General features: G+C 42.3%; 1 protein-coding gene across 6 annotated transcripts in view; it reads right to left on the reverse strand.

The window, feature by feature from the left end:
- The window catches only part of shroom3 (shroom family member 3), a 115,271-nt gene that overhangs the window by 54,727 nt on the left and 38,002 nt on the right, over positions 1-22,542 (reverse strand). For all 6 annotated transcript variants that reach the window (XM_044173329.1, XM_044173327.1, XM_044173326.1 and 3 more), the window contains one exon: positions 13,964-14,131. In XM_044173329.1, the coding sequence (XP_044029264.1) occupies positions 13,964-14,131 (168 nt within the window). The remainder of the gene's footprint in view (positions 1-13,963; positions 14,132-22,542) is intronic.

Consider the following 22,542-nt stretch of genomic DNA (forward strand, 5'->3'; position numbering starts at 1 on the left):
ACCTGTTCAACAAGCATAAACATGGTAACAGGTAGAAAGCGTTATTTTAATTTAATCTGCTCTGTCTGCAGTCTGATCCACCAGTGCTATGTTTACATTAGCACAGCAAGCTAACTTGGCTAATAGCAAATTGTTAGAAGCTAAAATTAAAGCTGTCTGTGTGTAGTCTAACTGTTTAGCTTAGTTTGTCACGTATCTTAAAATTTGGCACATTCTTGTAAACTTACTGCTGGCTAGCCCCTCCTCCCTCTACCAGCGGTAACTTACCTGCAGGCAGGCAATGAATCACATCAGCAGCAGAGGGACGAGGACAGAGGACACTGATACTGACTGATGTCTGTGTTCTTCATTCTCTCTAAACTTCACTCAGTATTTTGATGTCAGGATTATTATTTATTTTACTGACATTTTGGATTTGTTTTCAGTGAAATATTATTGAGTTTATAAGGTGATTTTACTGTTGCTACTCTAGAAACAACATTTAGCTATATTTAAAATATTAAATTCTAATCCTTTTCTGAATTTATTATTTTTTAAAGATTTTTTTTAAAGCAATTATTTAGTAATGGAAAAGAACCAATAAAAGATAAGAGTAGTAGTATCGATAAAATCCTAATGATACCCATCCCTAAAGACAAATTTAACACTATAATTTGTCAAAAAACTAATTTTATTTGGGACCCACTCAATATTCCTGAGATCCACTCAGATGACCACCTGTGGGTCCCAGGGACTCACTACATTGAAAATCTATCAACATCACTGAACAAGACATATCTGTCATTGAGTATGTTTACATGCACACTAGTGTCCCTGTTATGAATCTCCCAGTTTTGATCATATTCAAGATAATGTTTGCATGTTTCCAAACTACCGAGCAACTTCTTTCCTGTGAGACTCCACCTCATCCTCTGCACTCCACCATAAATAAATGACATGAACATTGTGTTATGCTGATTTTGCACATTACAATACCAATATCCTGTATAATATATGTATAAAGTAACAGTATTTATTCTTTTTATATTTACTTTTAATTCTATTCTATTTTAAAATATTTGTAGAGAGATAGAGGTCCCAGTTAAAAAATTAACCCCCAAAAATATACTTATTAATTTATTTATTTTGCAAAATTATCCAACATTAAATGTCTTTGTTGGAAAAATATGTGAACCTCCAGGATTATCAGTTCATTTAAAGGGGTAATTGGAGTCAGGTGTTTCAATCAGTGGGGTAATCAGATATGAGTTTAGTGGTTCCTGCCCTATGTAAAAGATATAAACCTGGGTCTTTACTATCAAAGTCTGGTCTTCACCACACAGGTTTGTGGAAGTGTGCCGACTTCCACAAACCTGTGGAGAGTTCTGTGGAGCTCAGACAAAACGTTGTTGATGGTCACCAGGCTGGAAAAGGTTACAAAACAATTTCTAAAGCATTTGGTCTTTACCACCATCCACTGTCCACCATCAGGCAGATAGTGTACAAATGGAGGAAATTCAACACCATTGTTACTCTCCCCAGGAGGGGTTGTCCAACAAACAACCCCAGGATAACATCTACAGGATCTACAGGCCTCTATTGCATTGGCTAATGTCAGTGTTCATGAGTCCACCATCAGGACTGGACAAGAATGGTGTGTATGGCAGGATACCAAGGAGAAAGCCACTACTCTACAAGAAGAACATTGCTGCCAGTCTAAAGTTTGCTAAAGGCCACGTGGATGAACCAGAAGGCTATTGGAAGAATGTTGTGTGGACAGATTAGTCCAAAATAGAACTTTTTGGTTTAAATGAGAAGTGCTGTGTTTGACGAAAACCAAACATGGCATTCCAGCATAAGAACCTCATCCCAACTGTGAAGCATGGTGGGGGCAGTATCATGGTTTGGGGGCAGCTTGCAATCAGTTACGGAACTATGAATTCTGGCTGTATATTGTACCAGCAAATTCTACATGACAATGTCAGGGTATCCGTTCGTAAACTGAAGCTCAACAAAAGGTGGGTAATGCAGCAAGACGATGACCCTAAACACACAGTCAGTCTACCAAAGAATGGTTAAAACAGAAAAAATGTATGATGTTTTGGAATGGCCGAGTCAAATTCCAGACCGTAATCCAGTAGAAATGTTGTGGAAAGACCTGAAGAGAACAGTTCATGCAAGGAAGTCCACCAACATCACTGAGTTTATGCAGTTTTGTAAGGAGGAATGGGCCAAAATTCCTCCAAGCCGATGTGTGGGACTGATCAACAGTTACAGAAAATGTTTGGTTGAAGTTATTGCTGCTCCAGGGGGTCACACCAGGTACTGAAAGCAAAGGTTCACATTCGTTTTCCAACAAAGATAATTCATGTTGGATAATTTTGCTCAATAAAAAATAAAATAGTAAAAAGTAAAAATAAAAAAGTATAATGTTTTTGTGTTATTTGTTTAAGTTGAACCTCTATGTATTTTTATGACTTAAATGAAGATCTGATCATATTTGAGATCTCATTTATGCAGAAATACAGAAAATTCTAAAGGGTTCACAAACTTTCTAGCAGCACTGTATATGATTCTTGCACAGCCACAAAATCACAAAATAAGCCGCCAGCAGTTTTAATTAATGATATGACAGCCTGTGCCCCAATAGAGTGTCCCCATAAAGACTCCTCTCAGCATCATAAGATTAGAGCAGTATGAGCAATGGGTTTAATGAAATGCATGAACTGGACATCAGTGTGACAGTCTTTGGCGCTCCTCCAGCTGGAGGTGCCCTTAGCGACCACCTAGTTTGCTTAGTCCTAAAAATCGCCCTGTTCATATACAACCAATTTGCATTAATTGCAAATGAATACATTTTGTAGGAGACATAATTCCGTTCAATTTTATTTATATAGCGCCAATTCACAACATAAGTTATCTCATTGCACTTTTCCTATAGAGCAGGTCTAGACCGTACTCTTTATAATATTATTTACAGAGACCCAACAAATCCCACCAAGAGCAAGCACTTGGCGACAGTGGCAAGGAAAAACTTCCTTTAAGAGGCAGAAACAATCTCAAAGGTGGGCAGTCATCCGCCACTGCCGTGTTGGGTTGAGAGAGATGCTGGTGGGATTAAGTTTTTTTTAACCAACATGATGAGAAAATGTTCAGAATGCATGTATCTGCAAGCTGTTCACTGACAACTTATTTAATTTATTTTTCTTACAATATTCGCTTGTGGAAACTAAAGCATGATCAACCTTTTGGTTCTTTTTAGCAAAAGCTGCTATAATCAAAATTCTTATATTAACAATAGATCAAATTACTATGTATATGTGAAAGAGGATGCTTGTAGTGACAAGCCTACAGAGAATTATCACACAACTCTGCAGTTCCACTCAACTCTACAGTGTTTGAGCATGTTGGCTCATTATTTGGTTTTACGGCCTGCAACTTTGCTGTTTTGGTTCACTCTCACAACTTTCATCAACCTCGTTTTCGGCTGCAGCAGGCAGCTATTTTCAGCAAAAAAGCTCTGATAAACCTACTGTACACTACCTGGTCAGAACCAAACAGCAGACAGACACAGTTAGCGACTAGCTGGTGAACATAGTGGAGCATTTAGCAGCTAAAGAGCCAGAATTCTTCCTCAGGAGTTGGTAGAGACTGAATATTGGACTTACATTCATCATGTGGACACAAACACAACTCCAAATGAATGATAATATTGGTCATTATCATAATAACTCATTCAAATAAAATGGCTTTAATCTCTTCATTTCACTTTTATTTAGTTAAATCGTTGTTTTGACCAATTTTTGTTCAAAGCCACATAGTTCCCAAAGTTTTCAAATATACTAAATAGGTCAGGCTGAATTTTCAAAAAAATGTGTACAAATGATGTGCACAACATGTAAACTTTTAAGATGTGGCGTTATGATAAGTGTCAGCTGCACAAAGATGGAAAGTGGAAATAAAAATCTTTCATAAAAGATGTGGATTTCAGATGTACAACAGCCATCATAATAATTTTATCTTTCACATAGTTGAGTCTAATAATGACACCTAATTTTAACGACCACGTAGTCTAACAAACAGCTGTACTGAGCTGTGGTGATGCAGCTGATGACGACACAGGAAACATTGTGAGATGGTTACCATAGCAATCTGAGCAGATTATGTTTACATGGTTTGTTTTCCTGTTAATCTGAGTCAGAACCCTGAGTCACAAACACACAACAGGACACTAATAAATCTTCTAATAAAACCATAACACACACATGCACACACACACAAAGGAAGCACAGGCAGGACATCCTAACACCAGGGGTGATAACCTCCTCAGCTGACAGCAGTAAGTCTGTCACTGATTTGACAACACTTCCTGTTTTAACCCGCATCTGATCGTCTAACACAGTTAGAAAAATAAAGAGAATTTGTCGACAAGGGAAGGAACTCCTAGTCAGGTGACACTATGGCGGCAACAACAACTCTGAGGAGTTTTCTTTGGTCTGAACCAGTCTCTCACATGCTCACCCTTTCGTGTGCACTGTACCTCCTTCTCTCTTTACGTCATTCTATTTTTAAATGTTCATAATTGTCACTGAAACGTCAGTAAATGCATGAAATTCCCATCTCTTATAGAAACACAAGTTCATCAAAGATGGGCAGCATCCAACCTGCCTTCAGATGAGTTCAAGACTCATGATATCTTATTTAGTGTGTCAGTATAGCTGATGGCACAATCCACCTGTGGTCACTGACATATCGACTGATTCAGTGTAAAACAGCTAACTGAATATTTCCAAACCCCGCGCTCCTTAGTTACTGTTGCTACACCTGTCAAGCTTTTCATTGTCGCATGTCACACGTGAAGTTTAAAATGATAACAGTAGCAGATTAACTACTCAAAATTCTTAGTCATTTTCAAAACAACAGGTCCTTGATTTCAGACAGAGGTAAGCAGCTTCTCATTTCTAACCAGCGACCGTCGATTTTGATTGCTGAAATGACACCTTTTGTCTTTTAGAATCCTTTAGGCTCTGCGCAGGCACCTCACCTTCTCCGATATCACTGATCAGGGACGTGCACAGACCTTTTGAGGGGCTGTTGCTCTAACCTGCTTGTTTTAAGCTTCACACTGCCATCTATCAATTTGATTGTAAAAGACATGTAACCTGTATGGTGATCACACCGTTTCAACATGGCACAATGGCCCTTCATTTAAGTACTTGTTTATGACAGCAACATAAACAAACGACAAGTTATGTATGTATAAAGCATTCAAACTTTGAGGAAACGTTTTTGAAACCAAAAAATGAAAACCACAATATTCAAACTTGAAACAAACTCTTTAGACTCAGATGATTATGAGTTGATATTGTGTACATCGTGTGAAGTAAAGATTTAAAGTAGATTTTGCAAATTCGAACCATTGGAAATGTAATATACTTCATCCAAAATCAAGTTTTGATTGTACTCATATCTCCTTGAATGAATATCACAGAATGCCTGGATTTACATAATAAACATTTCTATGAATTTTCCAGAGACAATAGTCAAGACAGTGCCAGGCAAAATGCTATCATTCTTTTCAATCCAATTCCATTTCTATAGGGCTTTAACAAAGCATTTGTCACAAAGACACTTTATAGACATATACACAATTTAGAATTGTAAAGAATACCATTGTCCCACTCTTACTGGAATGGCCCTTTATAGTAACTCTCTCACACACAGCCCTTACTACCTTCATATGTACCTGTCTGATGTGTCTCCTGATGCTCAGCACGCTCTACTTCACTCTCTGGTCTGGAGCCTTGTGGTTGTGTCTCATCTTAAATTGAATTATTAGAATCAGAATTAAGAAAACCATTGTCCACAGCATTTTCTATTCAAAATTGCTTGGGCATGGTAAAACTACTATTTAAAATATCAAGTACCCTATATATACTTTGCTGGTTCAACAATTCTAATCATTTCAATTCCTACACCTTATTGTAGCCAGTTGAATTTTCACGGAAGTGATGCTGACAGTGACTTGACTCAGTGCTTCCTGGTGAAGCCCAGGAATTAGACTAGAGAAAGCTATATCTAGTTTTGTATTTAAAAATATGTACTAGAATAAAGAATGTCACACAGATATAATATACTGTGTATTTATTGTTGATTGAAATATTCATTTTTGCGCATTGTTTGGAAGCTTATGTGGAGATTTTTATTCACAGGGCATCCGTTTAGTTATACCATTCGTTAATCTTTACCACAATTTCAAGACTCATGGCAACAAGGCAGAGGAGGCATGCCTATCAAAAAGTAATAAACGTCTCAAAACCTAACACGGCAGCGGCGGATGGCCACCCACCATTGAGTCTGGTTCTGTCCAAGGTTTCTGCCTGTTAAAAGTTTTTTCTTGCCACTGTCGCCAAATGCTTGCTCATGGTGGGATTTGTTGGGTCTCTGCAAATAATATTGCTATATTATAATTATATTATTATTAATATAGACCTGCTCTATAGGAAAAGTGCAATGAGATAACTTATGTTATGAATTGGCACTATATAAATAAAATTGAATTGAAGTTTGGATCATATGGCGATTTAATTTAGTCTAACTTTAGCAATTATGGGCTACTCATATTTATGCAGCCACAACAGCATAAATAAAACAGTTTTTTTCCTCCAGGTGGCAGCTCCGCCAAAGAGGGCAAATGTGTGGGCGGCTGTGGCTTAGTGGTAGAGTGGGTCGTCCACCAATTGGAAGGTTGGTGGTTTGATCCCGGCTTCCCACAAGACACTGAACCCCAAATTGCTCCCGAAGGCTGTACCTTCGGTGTAGGACTGTGTGTGAATGATTAGTTCAACTGCTCCTCAGTAAAAATTAACAAAAACTCGGCACAGGAATTTTGCCTTCTTAAGTTTCCTTAAGAAATACAGTTGTTTCTGATCTTTCTTTACCAGCGTGGAGGTGTGTGATGTCCATGATAGGTTCTCTGTGATGCTGATTCCCAGGAACCTAAAACTGTTAACTACCTCCACTGATGTAAACAGGAGTGTGTGTAGTAGTAGTCGTAGTTGTTGAGCAGTAGGTTTTTCTCTTGCACCACTCTGCAAGATTGTTGATTTCCTCCTGATATGAATTCTTATTGTTGTTTGTAATCCGGCTGATGATGGTAGTCTTGGGACCACTGGCACTCCTTAGATTAATTTGTTCATTTGTGGGACTTGAACTGAACTTGTTATTATGAGACCACATGCTCTTTTATTGTGTAAACAAAGGAAAACCATAGAACTCAGTTTCCCACAATCCTCCAGACTTCACACATACTGTAGGTGCAAACTCTCGCCATGAACCCAGCTTCCAGCTACCATTGGTCAGTCTGACCTGTGATGTCACCAGGTCAATAAAAGGGTCAGCGGCCATTGTTCTCTTTTTTCCCTCGCTCTTATGCCCGGACCTGATGGGTCGCTGAACCTTGGCGTGGTCTGCTCGGTGCAGATCCACCAACGAAAGCATAAAGAATTAGGCCGCAACACAAGCGCCTGCCTTTGTCTTAAGATTTCTGGTTAGCTCACCACTAAACAAAAGTAAGAAAGCTCACTGCAGCTGGACAGCAATAGCCGTCCTCCAGCGTGTCCTGCTTGGAGGAAACACACAGCAGAACTGAACTCTCTCTCTGATCTAAAACAGCACTGTGAAAGCCTGCCTTAGATCCCTGCAATGAGTTTTTTAGCGTGAACGGCTACTACACAAAGTCTGCCAGCTAATTTTAACAAGCAACTAAGGAAGTTAGCACCGAGCTCTGATCTGCTCAATCAGAATACTGCACAGCAGGACTTTCCCGAACCACAATTCTTTCCAGCTTGGCCCGTCTACAACAGATGGGCCGCTGGCTAACAAGGAATAGGCCTACTTCAAAGCAACCTTCTTTCCCTCCACGGACTGGTAAGGTAACTGGGCATTACATAGCTTCACATATCTTAACAGTGTACTTGGCTAAGCACAGGACTGTATATGTATTGATTTGATTCATTGAGTTTTATTGTTGCGATGTGCTTCCCTGCTAAGTTGATATTAGTTAATGTTACGAGTATTTGCTTACTAACTAACTCTCTTTTAACTGGGCACTATTATCCTACCCTGATCACACACATACACTCCAATTTGACTTTTAACATAGCAACACTTTTTTATCAAACATGGCTCAGCCACCACTTTGAATTAGATTTCTTTTGTTTACCATTTTGGATCCAAGCAGCTGTTTTGGATCACACACACACACACACACACACACACACACACACACACACACACACACACACACTTTGTTCTGTAGTTTAGTACATTTAGAGTTAGACTTCATATTGTGTGTTTTTGCTTTGTTTATCTTTTAATAAATACTTGTATAATTGTTTTAATGTTGCACAAGAGTGAATAATTTGCCAACCTCTTCTATGTTGAACTCCATATCCTTCAACCAACTAGCCTTATAATGGTAATTTTTGTTGTAGTTATTAATTTAATTATTAATCAGAGTTCCAAATTGATAGTTTGGTGTATTTTATGAGAATGAATCAATTAATAAGCTATCCTTTTCCCTTCTTTAAAGGGTGGTGCCCCGAGGACTTTATTAGTTAAAGTTATTATTTTTGATTATCTTTGATCATTTTGGTAACAAAATTTAATTGATTGTACCTACACAATTTGGTACCCCTTTAACCATTGTAAATCCCAACAGTAGTGTTGTCTGCAAACTTCACGACAGAGTTCTCTCCATGTCTGGGATTGCAGTCATGAATGTAAAGTGTGAACAGGAGGGGACTGATCATACAGCCCTGGGGGGCTCTGGCGTTGAGCACTGGAGTGGAGGAGGTGTGACTGCCAATGCCGAATGTCTGGGGTCTGTTTGCGAGGAAGTCCAATATCCAGTTGTTGAGTGTAATACTCAAGCCCATAGTTCTAAGTTTGCCAATCAGTTTCATGGGGGAGATTGTGTTGAATGCTGTGCTGAAATCAACAAACAGCATTCTGATATAGGTGTTGCTATTTTCAACTTGAGGACTAAGTGGAGGGCAGTGGAGATGGTATCGTCTGTGGATCAGTTGGTTCTGTATGCAAACTGGTGATGGTCCAGGCTAGCTGGGATGTTGTTTTTGATGTGCTGGAGAACCAGTTTTTCATAGCACTTCATAAGAATGGAGGTGAGTGTCATTTAGACTAGACACTGCAGACCTTTTTGGTACAGTGGCTGTCTTGAAGCAGGTGGGAACAATCTCCTGTGACAGTGATATGTTAAATGCTTCCTTGTCACCTGACCGAACTGTTGATGTTTATTCCTGAAGGTTGATGTGGTTCTCCTTTCTGAACATGTGCCAGTCTGTGTACTCAAAACTGTCCTGTAGAGTTACTGTAGTTTCATCTGTCCACACTTTAACTGTTTTTTATGGTTTACTCTTTTAATTGGCTGGGAGTAAGTTGGCAGAAATACTCAGAATCAGAAATACTTCATTGATCCCCGAGAGGAAACTCTTTCATTACAGCTGCTCACTATCATGTTAATGCACACAGGAATAGAAGTACTAATAGAATAGAAATAATAATAAAATAAATCCCTAACGAGACAATTATTTCTAGTAAGAAATAAGAGATGTGCAAATCATAATATAATACACTATAATACAGCTAAGTCAAATTAAGTGGATATAAATTATAAAGCTAAAAGTGTAATGTACAAAGTGGATTTATCAGTTGATAAGTATAGTATGGTAACCATTGCTGAGTTAGCCTGAGTCTTATTTCATCCATTTTATTTTCCTGGCGACATTAGCCTATTACGGACAGAATAGCCGGAGACACCGAGATGGAGACACAGAAGGTTTTATTGCAAACGAGGTAAAACAAGCAGTGAGTAGCATGGGAGATGATGGTTACTGATACCGTCCTTTGGTTAGCGGGGTAGGAGATCAGGAGCTAGAAACACACACACTGGACACAGGAGAACATGGAGCTAGAGATAGCAACTCATGAGAGGAGAAACACACTTCTTAAAGCTGGAGTCCGAAACGTTGTCTTGCAGGGCAGAGAGTAGTGTCCTGTAGTGTTGAAACGAGACCGGACAGTGACTGAGATGCAGATGAGGATCAGGTATGTGATTGGCAACAGGTGTCTGATTAGAATTCTGGTGAGGGAGTACGCTGTGGTTGTGAGGTGGTGGAGCCTGGCATGTCCGCGACAGTACCCCCCCCCCACAGCCCGCACCTGAGGGCCGAGGACCCCGACGTCGTGGTGGCCGTCCTCTTCCACGGGGGGCAGGCCAGTTTGGATGGGTTGAGTGGAAGGCGTCTAGCAGAGAGGGATTGAGGATGTCGTGTCTGGGGACCCATAATCTTTCCTCAGGACCGTACCCCTCCCAGTCCACCAGGTACTCCAGTATGCCACCACGGCGCCGGGAGTCCAAGATCTCGTTCCCCTGGTAGGCTGCTCCATCCTCCAGGATCAGAGGTAGGGGGGGCTCTGTAGCTACGCCAGGCTCTGTGGAGACATGAACAGAAGGGTGGTGAGGTTTCAGAAGGGATACATGAAACGTGGGATGAATTTTGTATTGTGAAGGTAATTGGAGTTTGTACGTGACCGGGTTGATCTGCTTGAGGATGGTGAAGGGGCCAATGAATCTGGGACTGAGCTTTCTGCAGGGCAGGCGCATTCTGATATCTCGGGTGGACAGCCAGACCTTTTGACCGGGTTGGTATTCTGGAGCAGTAGATCGTCTCAGGTCGGCTGTCAGCCTGCGCCTGCAGAGCGCTCTTTGCAGTTGGTGGTGAGCTGTATCCCAGACCCTCTTGGAACCAGTAGTCGACCGCGGGATCCTCTGAGGGCACTCCCGACCACGGGAAGAGAGGGGGTTGGTAGCCGAGCACACACTGGAAGGGAGTGAGTCCAGTGGTAGGTTGGCGTAGGGAGTTCTGTGCGTACTTGGCCCAACCCAGGAACTGGTTCCAAGAATCCTGGTGGCCATGGCAGAAGGTACGTAGGAAGCGCCCGATTTCCTGGATTTTCCTTTCTGTCTGCCCATTTGTTTGTGGGTGATAACCGGAAGAGAGACTGACGGTCACACCTAGGAGCGAGAAAAATGCCTTCCATACCCGTGAGATGAACTGGGGTCCTCTGTCGGATACGATGTCCTCGGGGATACCATAATACCAGAAGATGTGGTTTAGATGTTTGGCATTTCGAAGGTACTCTAAGTTTTTGTGATCTGATAGTACCGTGAAGGGATGTTTGGCACGCTCCAACCAATGCCTCCACTCCACCAGGGCCAGCTTGATGGCAAGTAGTTCACAAGTTTTCCACTCGTCCCCCTCACGTATCAGGATGAGGTTGTACGCACTACAGAGGTCCAGCTTGGTGTAGACAGTGGCACCGCGAAGCTGTTCCAACGCTGCAGGGACGAGGGGAAGCGGATAATGGAATTTGACCGTGATGTGATTGAGTCCACGTCCTTTTTGGCCACAAAGAAGAAACTGGATGCTGCCGGAGAGGTGGAGGATCGGATGTATCCTTGAGCCAAGGCCTCCTCTATGTACTCCTCCATGGCTTTTTGTTCAGGAATTGATAGAGGGTAGATTTTCCCACGGGGCACTGGTTCACCCGGTATGAGATCGATGCCGCAGTCCCATGGCCGGTGCGGAGTCAATCTGGCAGCTCTCTTAGGGCAGGCACATCTCGGTAGGAGGCATAGCAGGGTGGAATATCCACAGACTGTTTCTCTCACAGGCTCTCGATGGAGGTGGTGAAGACAGGGAGTTTCTTTGGGCGAGGATGAGATGGTGAAGGCAGGCGAGGGAAACAGTCTGGTTAACAGGAACGACCCCACTGCAACACCTCACTGGTGGTCCAGGAAATAATGGGGTTATGTTGTTCGAGCCAGGGGCGCCCTAAGATTATCTCTGCAGTCGAGCCCTCCAGAACCAACAGATGTTGTTCCTCATGCAGCACCCCTACTCGGATGGTGAGGGAGTACGCTGTGGGGTGGTGGACCTGGCATGTGGCCCTTTGGATACGGGGCGCCAGTTGGATGGGTCTTCTAGCGGTTGACAGTGTGGATCTGGTAGATTGAGGACGTGGGTATGATCTTGTGGTGGAGCTGGCGGCAGAGGGCGCTGGAGATGAAGTTGCCAGCTGACCCGGAGTCAATGAGGGCTTGTACTGGGTCGTGGGTAATCAAAGTTATCTCGGTAGCTAGTGGTTTCAAATTCTTGATGGAAGGAATGATGGCACTCACCAGGGGTCGGAGAGGTCTCACTGGACAAGATGTGATGCTGTGACCTGCAGTTCCATAGTACAAGCACAAACCCCGGGTCAGCCGTCTCTGCCGCTCAGCTGGAGTCAACCTGCTGGTTTCTAGCTGCATGGGCTCTGGCTGGCGGAACGATGGAATGGAAGACTGCTGGTCCTGGTGTTCGGTCAAACACGCCTGCATACGGGTGGCTACTCGAATGGCTAGCTGGATAAACCTCTCGAGGCCGATGGTGTCTTAGTATTTGGTGAGATGCAGCCTTACCCTGGGATCCAATCCCTGACGAAAGGTGGTAATGAGGGACTGTTCATTCCACCCGCTAGTAGCGGTGAGGGTTCTAAACTCCAAGGCGTAGTCGGCTTCAGATGATAGAGGCGTTCGCCGGCGGATGTATCCCCCGCTGGCCTCTTGGCCCAGATGGATTCGGCCCACTGTAGCGCTCGCCCCTGGAGCTGGGAAATAATGATCGTTCAGTCGGATAAAGGGAAGGCTGCATCTCCAGGACCAGCGAACACTGCAGTAGGAAGCCGTTGTAATCCTCCGTTGAGCCAGAGAAGGCCGTTGGTTTGGCCATGGGACTGGCGCATCCCGGAGATGGTGGAGCGATGAGGCCACGGCGCAGGATGTCCACCAGCTCCTGGAATGGGTCCATGGCACTCATGCTGTCGTCCTATGGTAGGTCCGGTCTTCTGTTACGGACAGGATAGCCAGAGACACCGAGATGGAGACACAGAAGGTTTTATTGCAAACGAGGTAAAACAAGCAGTGAGTAGCATGGGAGATGATGGTTACTGATACCGTCCTTTGGTTAGCGGGGTAGGAGATTGGGAGCTGGAAACACACACACTGGAGACAGGAGAACATGGAGCTGGAGACAGGAACTCTGAAGAGGAGAAACACACTTCTCAAAGCTGGAGTCCGAAACGTTGTCTTGCAGGGCAGAGAGTAGTGTCCTGTAGTGTTGAAACGAGACCGGACAGTAACTGAGGTGAGTGGGGTGTTTTTGTACTGGAGCTGAGGTGATGCAGATGAGGATCAGGTGTGTGATTGGCAACAGGTGTCTGATTAGAATTCTGGTGAGGGAGTACACTGTGGTTGTGAGGAGGTGGAGCCTGACGTGTCCGTGACATAGCCAGACGTAGGCTGGGCAGTAGAATAGCCTTAGGCTCTTATCCCAGCTCTCTTCCCCCTCTTCCTGGGGCGATCACACCGCTTGCGGTGATGTTTGGTCCGGTTGATCTGGCTGGATGGTCAGAAGATGCTGGCTAGTGAGGTCCTCGGATTGGCCCTGCCATGGTCTGTCACGGCCCTGGCAGAGTGCCGAGAAGACGATCAAACTTGACTATCTAGAGGAAGTAAAAGTTATAACAAGGTTTCCGTAGGTTAACCTGCGGAAGGATCATTACTGGTTCTGGCTGTATGTCGAAAGTGATTGTCTCAAGGTCCGCTGCACTTAATCCAATCCCTGCACTTCCTTTTTTTTTTTTGTCATAGGTAATACGTGCTTCAGTAGGTAATATGTGCTTCAGTAATAAAGGTGAAAAAGTAACAAATTAAAACAAAAACAATCAACATGTGGAGAAATCAAAAGATTGACAGGGCTACTGTGCCTAGTTACAGTTGCAAGAAATGACTGGACAACTGCTGTTCGAAGGAGGGGTTTAGCGAATGGTCAATTGATGGAGGGTCTCAGCTCTCTCCTACCTGTTCTTGTTGCATAGTTGGGCTCCTCCTGCTGAACATGGTCTACTGTGGTGGGATGACGGTGTTTTTTGTTGTTGTGGTGGTGGTGATAGAGAAGAAAGAGGAGGAAGAGCAGGGAGGGAGGGATGTGAAGTACCAAACTCCTCGATATATCCTGGATCAAACTCCCTGAGGAGAGAGGCAGAAAATGACAACATTATTTTGATGAGAAATTCCTCCTCATCCTACATGATGTTTTCTATTTTATACCCTGATTTATATTGTAATGAATGTTGAGAACTGCTTCCATATGTTAATAATGTAAATCCTCAAATAAAAGCCTGCTCTGAGTACCTCTTTTTAACAGAAATACTCTCACATACATTTTAATTCATTAAGTATTTCAGTCACTTCTACTTTGCCATTTTTTGATTGCTGTTAACTTACCGCCAATGAAACATAACCCTTCCCCCATTTTTCCACATTAAAAGCCTACCAGGAAAGGGAGAGATTATGACTTTAAAGACAGTCAGTCTCTGGATGGATTTTAAAAATTTATCTTCAGAATAATGTTCTTTTTGAAACTCTCTTTCTGATTTTCTGGCCCAGAGCAGATTAGCTCATCTACAACCATCGCACTTACAGGATCACCACATGGCTTCCAAAATAAACCAGGCCTGCTGCATTCCAGTCTGACCGGTTTGAACTGTCTGCATGTCTGTTTTCTCTTCTTACTGTATGACATCACATTCACAAGAAGTCAAAGCTTTCTAAATATGATACAACTCTGACTCTGGATTACTGTGTAACATAAATTCTGTATTTCTGCTGTTTACCTTGTGATCGTAGCAAAAGATAAAATAATTGCCACTGTGATACCTTTATAGAGAAGATTCTACAGTCACATACAATCTATTCCCTACCAATCTACTAAAACCGTTTATATTGTCTATTTTACCTTTCATTGTTTGCATGGTTTCTTTAATAGGCCTTTTTCACAACAAACATTTTGACTTGTCATAATAGGAAAAGCACAGGTAAACATAACATCTATCAATCAATCAATCAAACTTTATTTCTATAGCACCTTCCAACAACTGAAGCTGAACCAAAGTGCTGTACAACATTAAAAACAAGATAAAAAATAATAATGATAATAACAAATAATAATAAAAGTACAAATAGGTCAGCAGAGCACATTACAACATTAAGATAAAGAGAAGTGTCACAGGGCCACTAAGTGTTAAAAGCTATTCTAAATAAGTGGGTTTTAAGTTTGGCTTTGGACAAAGGCAGGTCAGTGATGGAACGTAAGTCAATGGGCAGAGAGTTCCAGAGTTTCGGACATCTAATAACAATAATGATGGCTCTGTTCTATTCAAGTGTCCCAGTAAGCCATGACAGTGTGACAGTGAACCAGCATGCAAAATACGACTTCATTTCACGTGTCTCGTATTTGGATAAAATCCAGATTTTAGACATTTTCATTTACACCAAGCCACATACTGTATATGTGTCTTTGTTAGCCAGATCACAAATCTGATTGCAATCCTTTGCGATTTTGATTTTCCTGTGTTACATGCAAATCAGGGTTGGCCCTCCTCCAGTCCAGAGAATGGTGAACATCTAAAGATGCCACATATAAACCTGTTAAGATGCAATAACTTGCCCTTTAAAGACATAACAATCATACACAATAAGACGCGCGAGAAACTGCATGTTTTGGTAAAGTGGCTTGCAATACAAGATTACAGAAAGCCATCTGTGCGAAAGTGTGTGTGTGTGCGCCCATCGCCAGTTTCATGTTTAATTAATGTTTCTGCCTTTAGGCAGAAAGCTAATGTACATAGTTATTGTGGTTAATTATGCATTGGGTCTCTGAGATACACAGTATTACTACTGGTTCAATGATCCAGGAGAACATTGAAGTTACTGTTAAAAAGAAACTTTTAATATCAGAATTTATATATGATGAACACTTTTATCATCAGATATATCAAATATTTTTTTAATTAAAGTAAGAGCTGCATCCTCCTTCCACCCAGCAGAGCCATTTAACATGTACAATCATTTTAAACAGAGAGATGAATACAGAAGACAATACACAACTTACAAACACACACAGTAACACACCCAGACTTATATTATTAACTGAGGACATTCTACTGCTGAGTATTCAGAACTTCATACAGCCGACATCTAAACACTAATCTGTTCCACCTGCGCACATGCACACACACACAATTGTTTCACTATCCCCAACAGTCATTGACATAATGCTTTCCCTAGCCCCTTACCATCACAATTAAGTGCCTAACCTTAACCCTTACCCAACCTTTACCTAATTGTAACCTGTACCCTAAAACCAAGTCTTAACCCTCAAAAAGACACAAGTCCCCATGGGTTAGTGTGCATTCAGGTTAAAGTCCCCACCGGGATATCAGAACGAGACACACACACACACACGCAGATAAAAGCCCATTATAGTGAAACCTGTCGAGCTGGTCAGGAATTTGCGGCAGCCACAACACCCTGAAATCAACTGAACAGGAGGGGCCTTGTCACATCCACTTTCCATCTCATTACACACACTGCGCTCTCAGCACCTTTTATCCAGCTCTGAGCTCACCTGAGTTCAATAGTTTTCAGGTTGTTACTCTGACATCCAGAGGTTAGAAGCAGTGTTCAGCCAGAGTCTGAATGAGACTTGAGAATTGAACCTCATGCTGTGAATTTTGGGGCGCTTTGTCTAAAATGATGCACAAGACCTCAAGCATATTTCCATTTGATGGAACAGTGCAGGGAAGTTACAGATTCCATTCCATTTAGTTCAATAGTTCATGAGAAAAATTGCAAAATGTTAAGGCCTGGTCACAGCGACGTTTAAAACAGCAAACTTTTGTGGCAAAATCAGTGCATTCCAATGGAACTACTGCGATCAGTGGATTCGCTTGCAGGGATGTAGTAAATTGCAGAAAATTTTACACATTTTAGTTCAACTTTGGTGAACTTTTATATGCAAATTGGCATAATTTGCCAATAGCAAGCTGTCTTGACAGTGCTGACCTTTGAGGGAATGAAGAGGTGGAGAGTCCAAAATGAAAACTTTTATTTAACCCTTTGGCCCATGACTGACTTTTCCACCAAGCTTAATTAAAATGTGTTCGCAAGTTATAATACATGTGTGGCTCTTAATTTTGAGGTCAGAGGATGAGAAAAGAGAATGTGCAGTAACCGTCTGCGAGACAGAATGAGGTCTTTGATTTGTCCTTTTAGTTGACTTGATTTTCAATCATTTTGACTTCATCTGAGTTTTTCTCCAACATGTATTCAGTCGAACAGCCCACAATAAGTTCAGACTCCAGCTCCTCTATGCATAGAACCAGGAACCACAACAGCAACATATTTTATACAAAATACTATTCATGGAGAATAAAAAACATCAACATCAAAAGAACTTAGGTGGATGGCCTGTGGGCAGGACAGAAATGGAGCGGGGGACCTCAAGCGGACAGCCTGGAGGCAGGGCAAAGTCTGAGCAGAGGACCTCTGGCGGGCTGCCCGAGGGCAGGACAGGTGTGGAGCAGAAAACCTCAGGCGGACGGCCTGGAGGCAGGGCCGAAGGGCAGAGCAGGTCTGGGAGCAGGTCTAACGACAGGAGATCTGAGCGGGAGGCCGGTGACACGACGGCAGGACTGGAGGCCGGTGACAGAGACTGGCAGAGGAGCCAGTGGAACCAGTGATACCAGGAAACCAGGAGACTGCAGTTCAGGTGGATCAGGAGGTCGGTGCAGTTCAGGAACAGGCGATTCCAGTAGCTCAGCAGGTTCAGGAGGTTGCAGCCCAGGAACTGGTGTCGGCCATGCTGCCAACTGGAGACCAGGAGCAGGAGTCGGCCGGTCCACAGACAGGGGACCAGGCAGGACTGATGATGGCTCTGAGGCACTGGGCAGCGGTGAGAATGAGGCCTAGACTAGACAGACATGGTGGCAAGGCGATCCAAGGTGAGGTTTTGTCATCTGCCATGAAGACCAGAAAACTGGGCCTGGCGGGTGCCCAGGTACGGGTTCAGGGCTGGCTCAGGACAGGCAGGTTGCAGACTAACAAACCCAAGCCTAACTGACTGGATGCTAGCAGGCCAGGATGCAGGCTGGAAGCTAGCAGGCTTGATAATAGCAGGCTGAGGTGCAGGCTGGAAGCTAGCAGGCCAGAATTCAGGCTGGTGGCTAGCAGGCAGGAATTAAAGCTGGAGGCTAGCAGACCAGAGAGAAGGCTGGTTGCTGGCTGACACAGGCTGAGGTTCAGGCTGAGGCTAGCAGAATGAAGATAAGCAGGCTGGAGTGAAGGCTGGAGGCTGGCTATCAGGCTGCGGGTCAGGGGTGTTGATGAAGTCTGTGAACCATGCTGATATGGAGCTCCATAGCCAAAGCTTAGAGGACATGTTCTGATGTGCCAGGGAGATGAATGCCTTTTTCTGAAGGTCATTACTGACCTCCCTCCACATGTCCTTGAGGCACACCAGGTCACAAATATAATCAGAGTTCATCAGAAATGGTGTCTGCTGGGTCCATAATCGTCAGTTCGTACTGACATGGCATTTGCAAGCAGGGAACAGGGAAAGGACCCAAACACAGATAGACGAGGCAGAACGATGACTTGAATGGTTAATTAAGAGATTTAAAACATGTAATGTACTATACAGAGACAAACATCTACTGGATGCAAGAAAATGGTACCTGGAAAAGATGGCATTGATCGGAAATCTGGATCCGTATGAGGTGCCTGCAAGAGAATGTAGTCGAGACCCCGACGATTTACCTCCTCTGACATTTCCAGAAATTTTTGTATATTTAGTATGTGGTGTGAGTGCTTATACCGAGGCTCAGTTTCGTAATTTTAAATCTATGGAAGCCCACGTTCAGTTTACAAATGGCTGGGTCCATGACTTGGAAGCCTACAAACCCCAAGCTGTGAAAACACCGTTGTTCGTACAAAGGTGTGTATCATCTTACTTACCTACCTGTGATTAGTGAAACACGCATTTTTACACAATATTTAATCAGATTTATGTAATATCCTCCTGACTACCAGCTATGGTGTTTGATGGACATTATGTTTTAGCGATTTCTCTGAGACAGCTCTAGAGTTTTAAGTCTAGATGTCCTGTACAGAGCATGTTCAGGGCTTTTCAGACATAACAAATGATTGGATGAATGTTTCACCATGGCCACTCCCTCTCCTTGGTCTTTAAAAATGGATTACATTAATTTAGTGATCAAGTGTAACACCCTTATGGCAATATGATAATATTTTGTACTTAAATCAGCATCTCAGGAAAATGTTGTGGGGTTTCAAATCAAAATATGACCTTCTGTTATGAAACAGGGCATCGCTTTCATACATGTCAAGTCCAATATAGAGGACACCAGGACTTAAATCATGTTCATTGCACATTTTGGGAGACACAACAAATGAATAGAGAAAACATTATATATCAAAATTCCTATTAAATATTAGATATTATTATGAAAATCTTGCTAATTATTACTCTCATTATTGCACTTATTTGTTCATTTTATGTTGCCCCAAAAACACATTAATAAGCAAATTAGATACAGTTTATAAATACATTGTATATAATGGAAAAACTTGTTTATGACCATTTTACATGCATTTTGCATTAAAAAAAATGTTTTTTAAAAATATCTTTCATAACATTGTTGAGAATCATCTTTATATATAGTTTGGTATAAAAAAATGTGATTAAAACAAAAATCCCACTGAATTGCCTTTTCATGTCTATTCGTGTCTTTTTATTTTTTTTAAAAACATGACTTTAAAGTCCCGATGTCCTCTACAGAGGATATGACATAACATAAATATGATTTTTCAAAATTTTTCTTATGCTCTAAACAATGTAATGACCTGACAAAATACTAAATTCATCCATTTTATCCTATATATATATATATATATGTGTGTGTATACACACATACACACCACACACACACCTGTTCTTTTAATTTACTGTTGTTCTGTAGAGATTGAATGAGCCTCCTCTAAAGCCCTGGGTCATTGTGAGCAGTGCTGGGAAGGTGGAGTGTGCCCTGCTTGTACCTGCTTGGCAGGGGTAGCTGAGACCTGTACTCATGTTGGTGCTCTCTTGTTTAAGTTGGAAGCAACAGTTCGAATTTGCGGCACAAAGACGGTCACTGATGTGCCAGCATACTGGGTTTTGCCTAGTAACTTGAGCAAGATTCACCCAGAAGTGGGATATAGGATCGACTACACCTCCTCAGTTGCACAAAGGAAGACATTAGACCAGCGAATAAATACACAGTCCACAGCACCAGCCATAAGGAGCCGGGCACAGAAACGGAAAACTCCTCCAGGTAATCTTGAAGATTTATCACCACTACTTGATACGTTACTGCACCATAGCAAGGCCGTTGGTTTGTCAGGGATGGAGAAGTACTATGCACAATACACACAACACACAGCTGCTGCACCATCCTCTGCTTTACCTCCATGCCTGGCAAAATCCCTTTATGATGAAAGCATAGATGCCAGTGACCTGTCTGCTGTCCTGCTGGCCTGTGAGAAGAACATGAACGGACGAGCAGGCAGCAGCTATAGAACACTACACCAGGCAACAACATCTGTCATCTGCGTGGTGTGATTACAGGAGCGGAAGAATTACAGCATCAAAAATGCATGTTGTATATGCCACCTCTCTGGAGAGGCCATCCCACACAGTTTTGAAGGCGGTGTGTTACCCACACACACAGCACACAATATCATCTGCCCAAACCAGATGGGGTATCAGTCATGAGGGTGATGCTAGAAAGGCCTACACTGAATCCACAGCTGCATCTCACACAAACTCCCAAATCAAACCATGTGGCTTCATAATTAACAGCAACTTCCCTGAAATCGGAGCGTCACCGGATGACCTGACTATGTATGAATGCTGTGGAAAGGGCTGCCTGGAGGTGAAATGTCCTTACAAGTATCGGTCCTGCAGCATCCAACAGGCATTGGCCATGAAGGACAAAGACTTTTGTCTCCAGTTGTCCTCAAACAACCTTCAGTTGAAAAGAGACCACCGCTTCTACACACAGATCCAGACACAGATTTATGTCAACCAATCAAATCACTGTGATCTTGTTGTTTGGACTGAAAACGATTTCACTGTGGTGCGTGTCTTTCCAGACCAGGATTTCTGGGAACCTCGTCTAAAAAAAGCACAAGAAGTCTTCAAGAAAGTGTGTGTCCCAGAACTTGTGGCAAAATATTACTCAAAGGACATGCAGCCTCATGTTCCAAATGAAAAAGAGCAGTAGTAAAGAAGTGGCTGTTGTTTATGAAAGAATTGCACTACTCAGTTAAGAGTTTTTTTTAAAGTGTTTTAAAGTCTTATACTTGACTCAAAGAGTAGTTTATTACTTGAAGTTTGTTACTTGAAGTTCAGTGTTTCAAAGTAGTTCAGCACAAGAAGCACAAGAAACTAAACACTGCACTTTGCAGGAGATTTTTTTTATTAAAAGTTTTTAATTATCAAATTGTCATCTGAAGTATTCAATATACAAATAACATACCATGTTCATTCTAAGGAAGATACACACACCCCCCACAAAAAATACAAACATGTTCAATCTCAGGAGGGTACACATTCACACACACCAAATAGAAAACAAACATTTCTCCTGGTGTCTTTTTACCATTCAGCATGCAAATTTTTCGGTTTCATCTGGCCTTACAACAACACTTTGACACATGTTAACTAGAATACAGCAAACATTAACAATCTTATCAAGAAAGGTAAATTCTTCATCCTTACAGGGAAGCAACAAACTAATTGGTACTGTGTTATGTAATAGTGTGTACTTATTACGCAAGCTACCTATTACCCTTTCTACGTGTATCCTAAGGTGTGCTATAGCACGTGTGTCTTCCACATCCTTATCATTGAGTTGACATCTGCTTTTAGTGAATGTAGGAGTTTTAACTTCTGTGCACATCATTCCCACCCACACTGTCTTTAATATCAAAGCCTCGGTCCGCTAACACTAAATCGCCAGGCAACAGTTTGTTAAGAAGTCCACAATTCTCGGTTATGTGCTTGTCATGTGCCCCATCCCTTTGAAATAAATGAATTTAGGCCTTGGGGTGTAATTCCGGTCAAGTATTTCATTGTGTGTGTACCTTTGTAGTGGGAAAAAGATGCTCGCGCCATTAAATTTGACGGCCTCTCTGTACGTATTTCAAAACAGTCAACAATAATCGCAACACGCTTTCCAAAAGCTTCCAAAAATTGATGTGGCATTGTGGCTTGTAAACAGTGTTTCTCAGGCCAGTACAACAAGGGAGAAAGGCGTGCATACAGCACATCGATGGTGTTGGCAAAGGTAGCAGAGAGAGTTCTACGTGACACATTAAAAATGTGTGAAAGATGCTGGATTGGAAGATCAAGCCTTAGACGAATGAGTGCAAATAAAACCATTTGAAATTGTGACCGCTTCTTTGAAACTGGCAGGAAGGGCTTAACAGTAGCAAACATTGACAACAAAATTGCAAAACATGGAAGTCCTGTATAATAT

This window comes from Siniperca chuatsi, linkage group LG18 (genome assembly GCF_020085105.1).
Source record: "Siniperca chuatsi isolate FFG_IHB_CAS linkage group LG18, ASM2008510v1, whole genome shotgun sequence".
Taxonomy (NCBI): Eukaryota; Metazoa; Chordata; class Actinopteri; order Centrarchiformes; family Sinipercidae; genus Siniperca; species Siniperca chuatsi.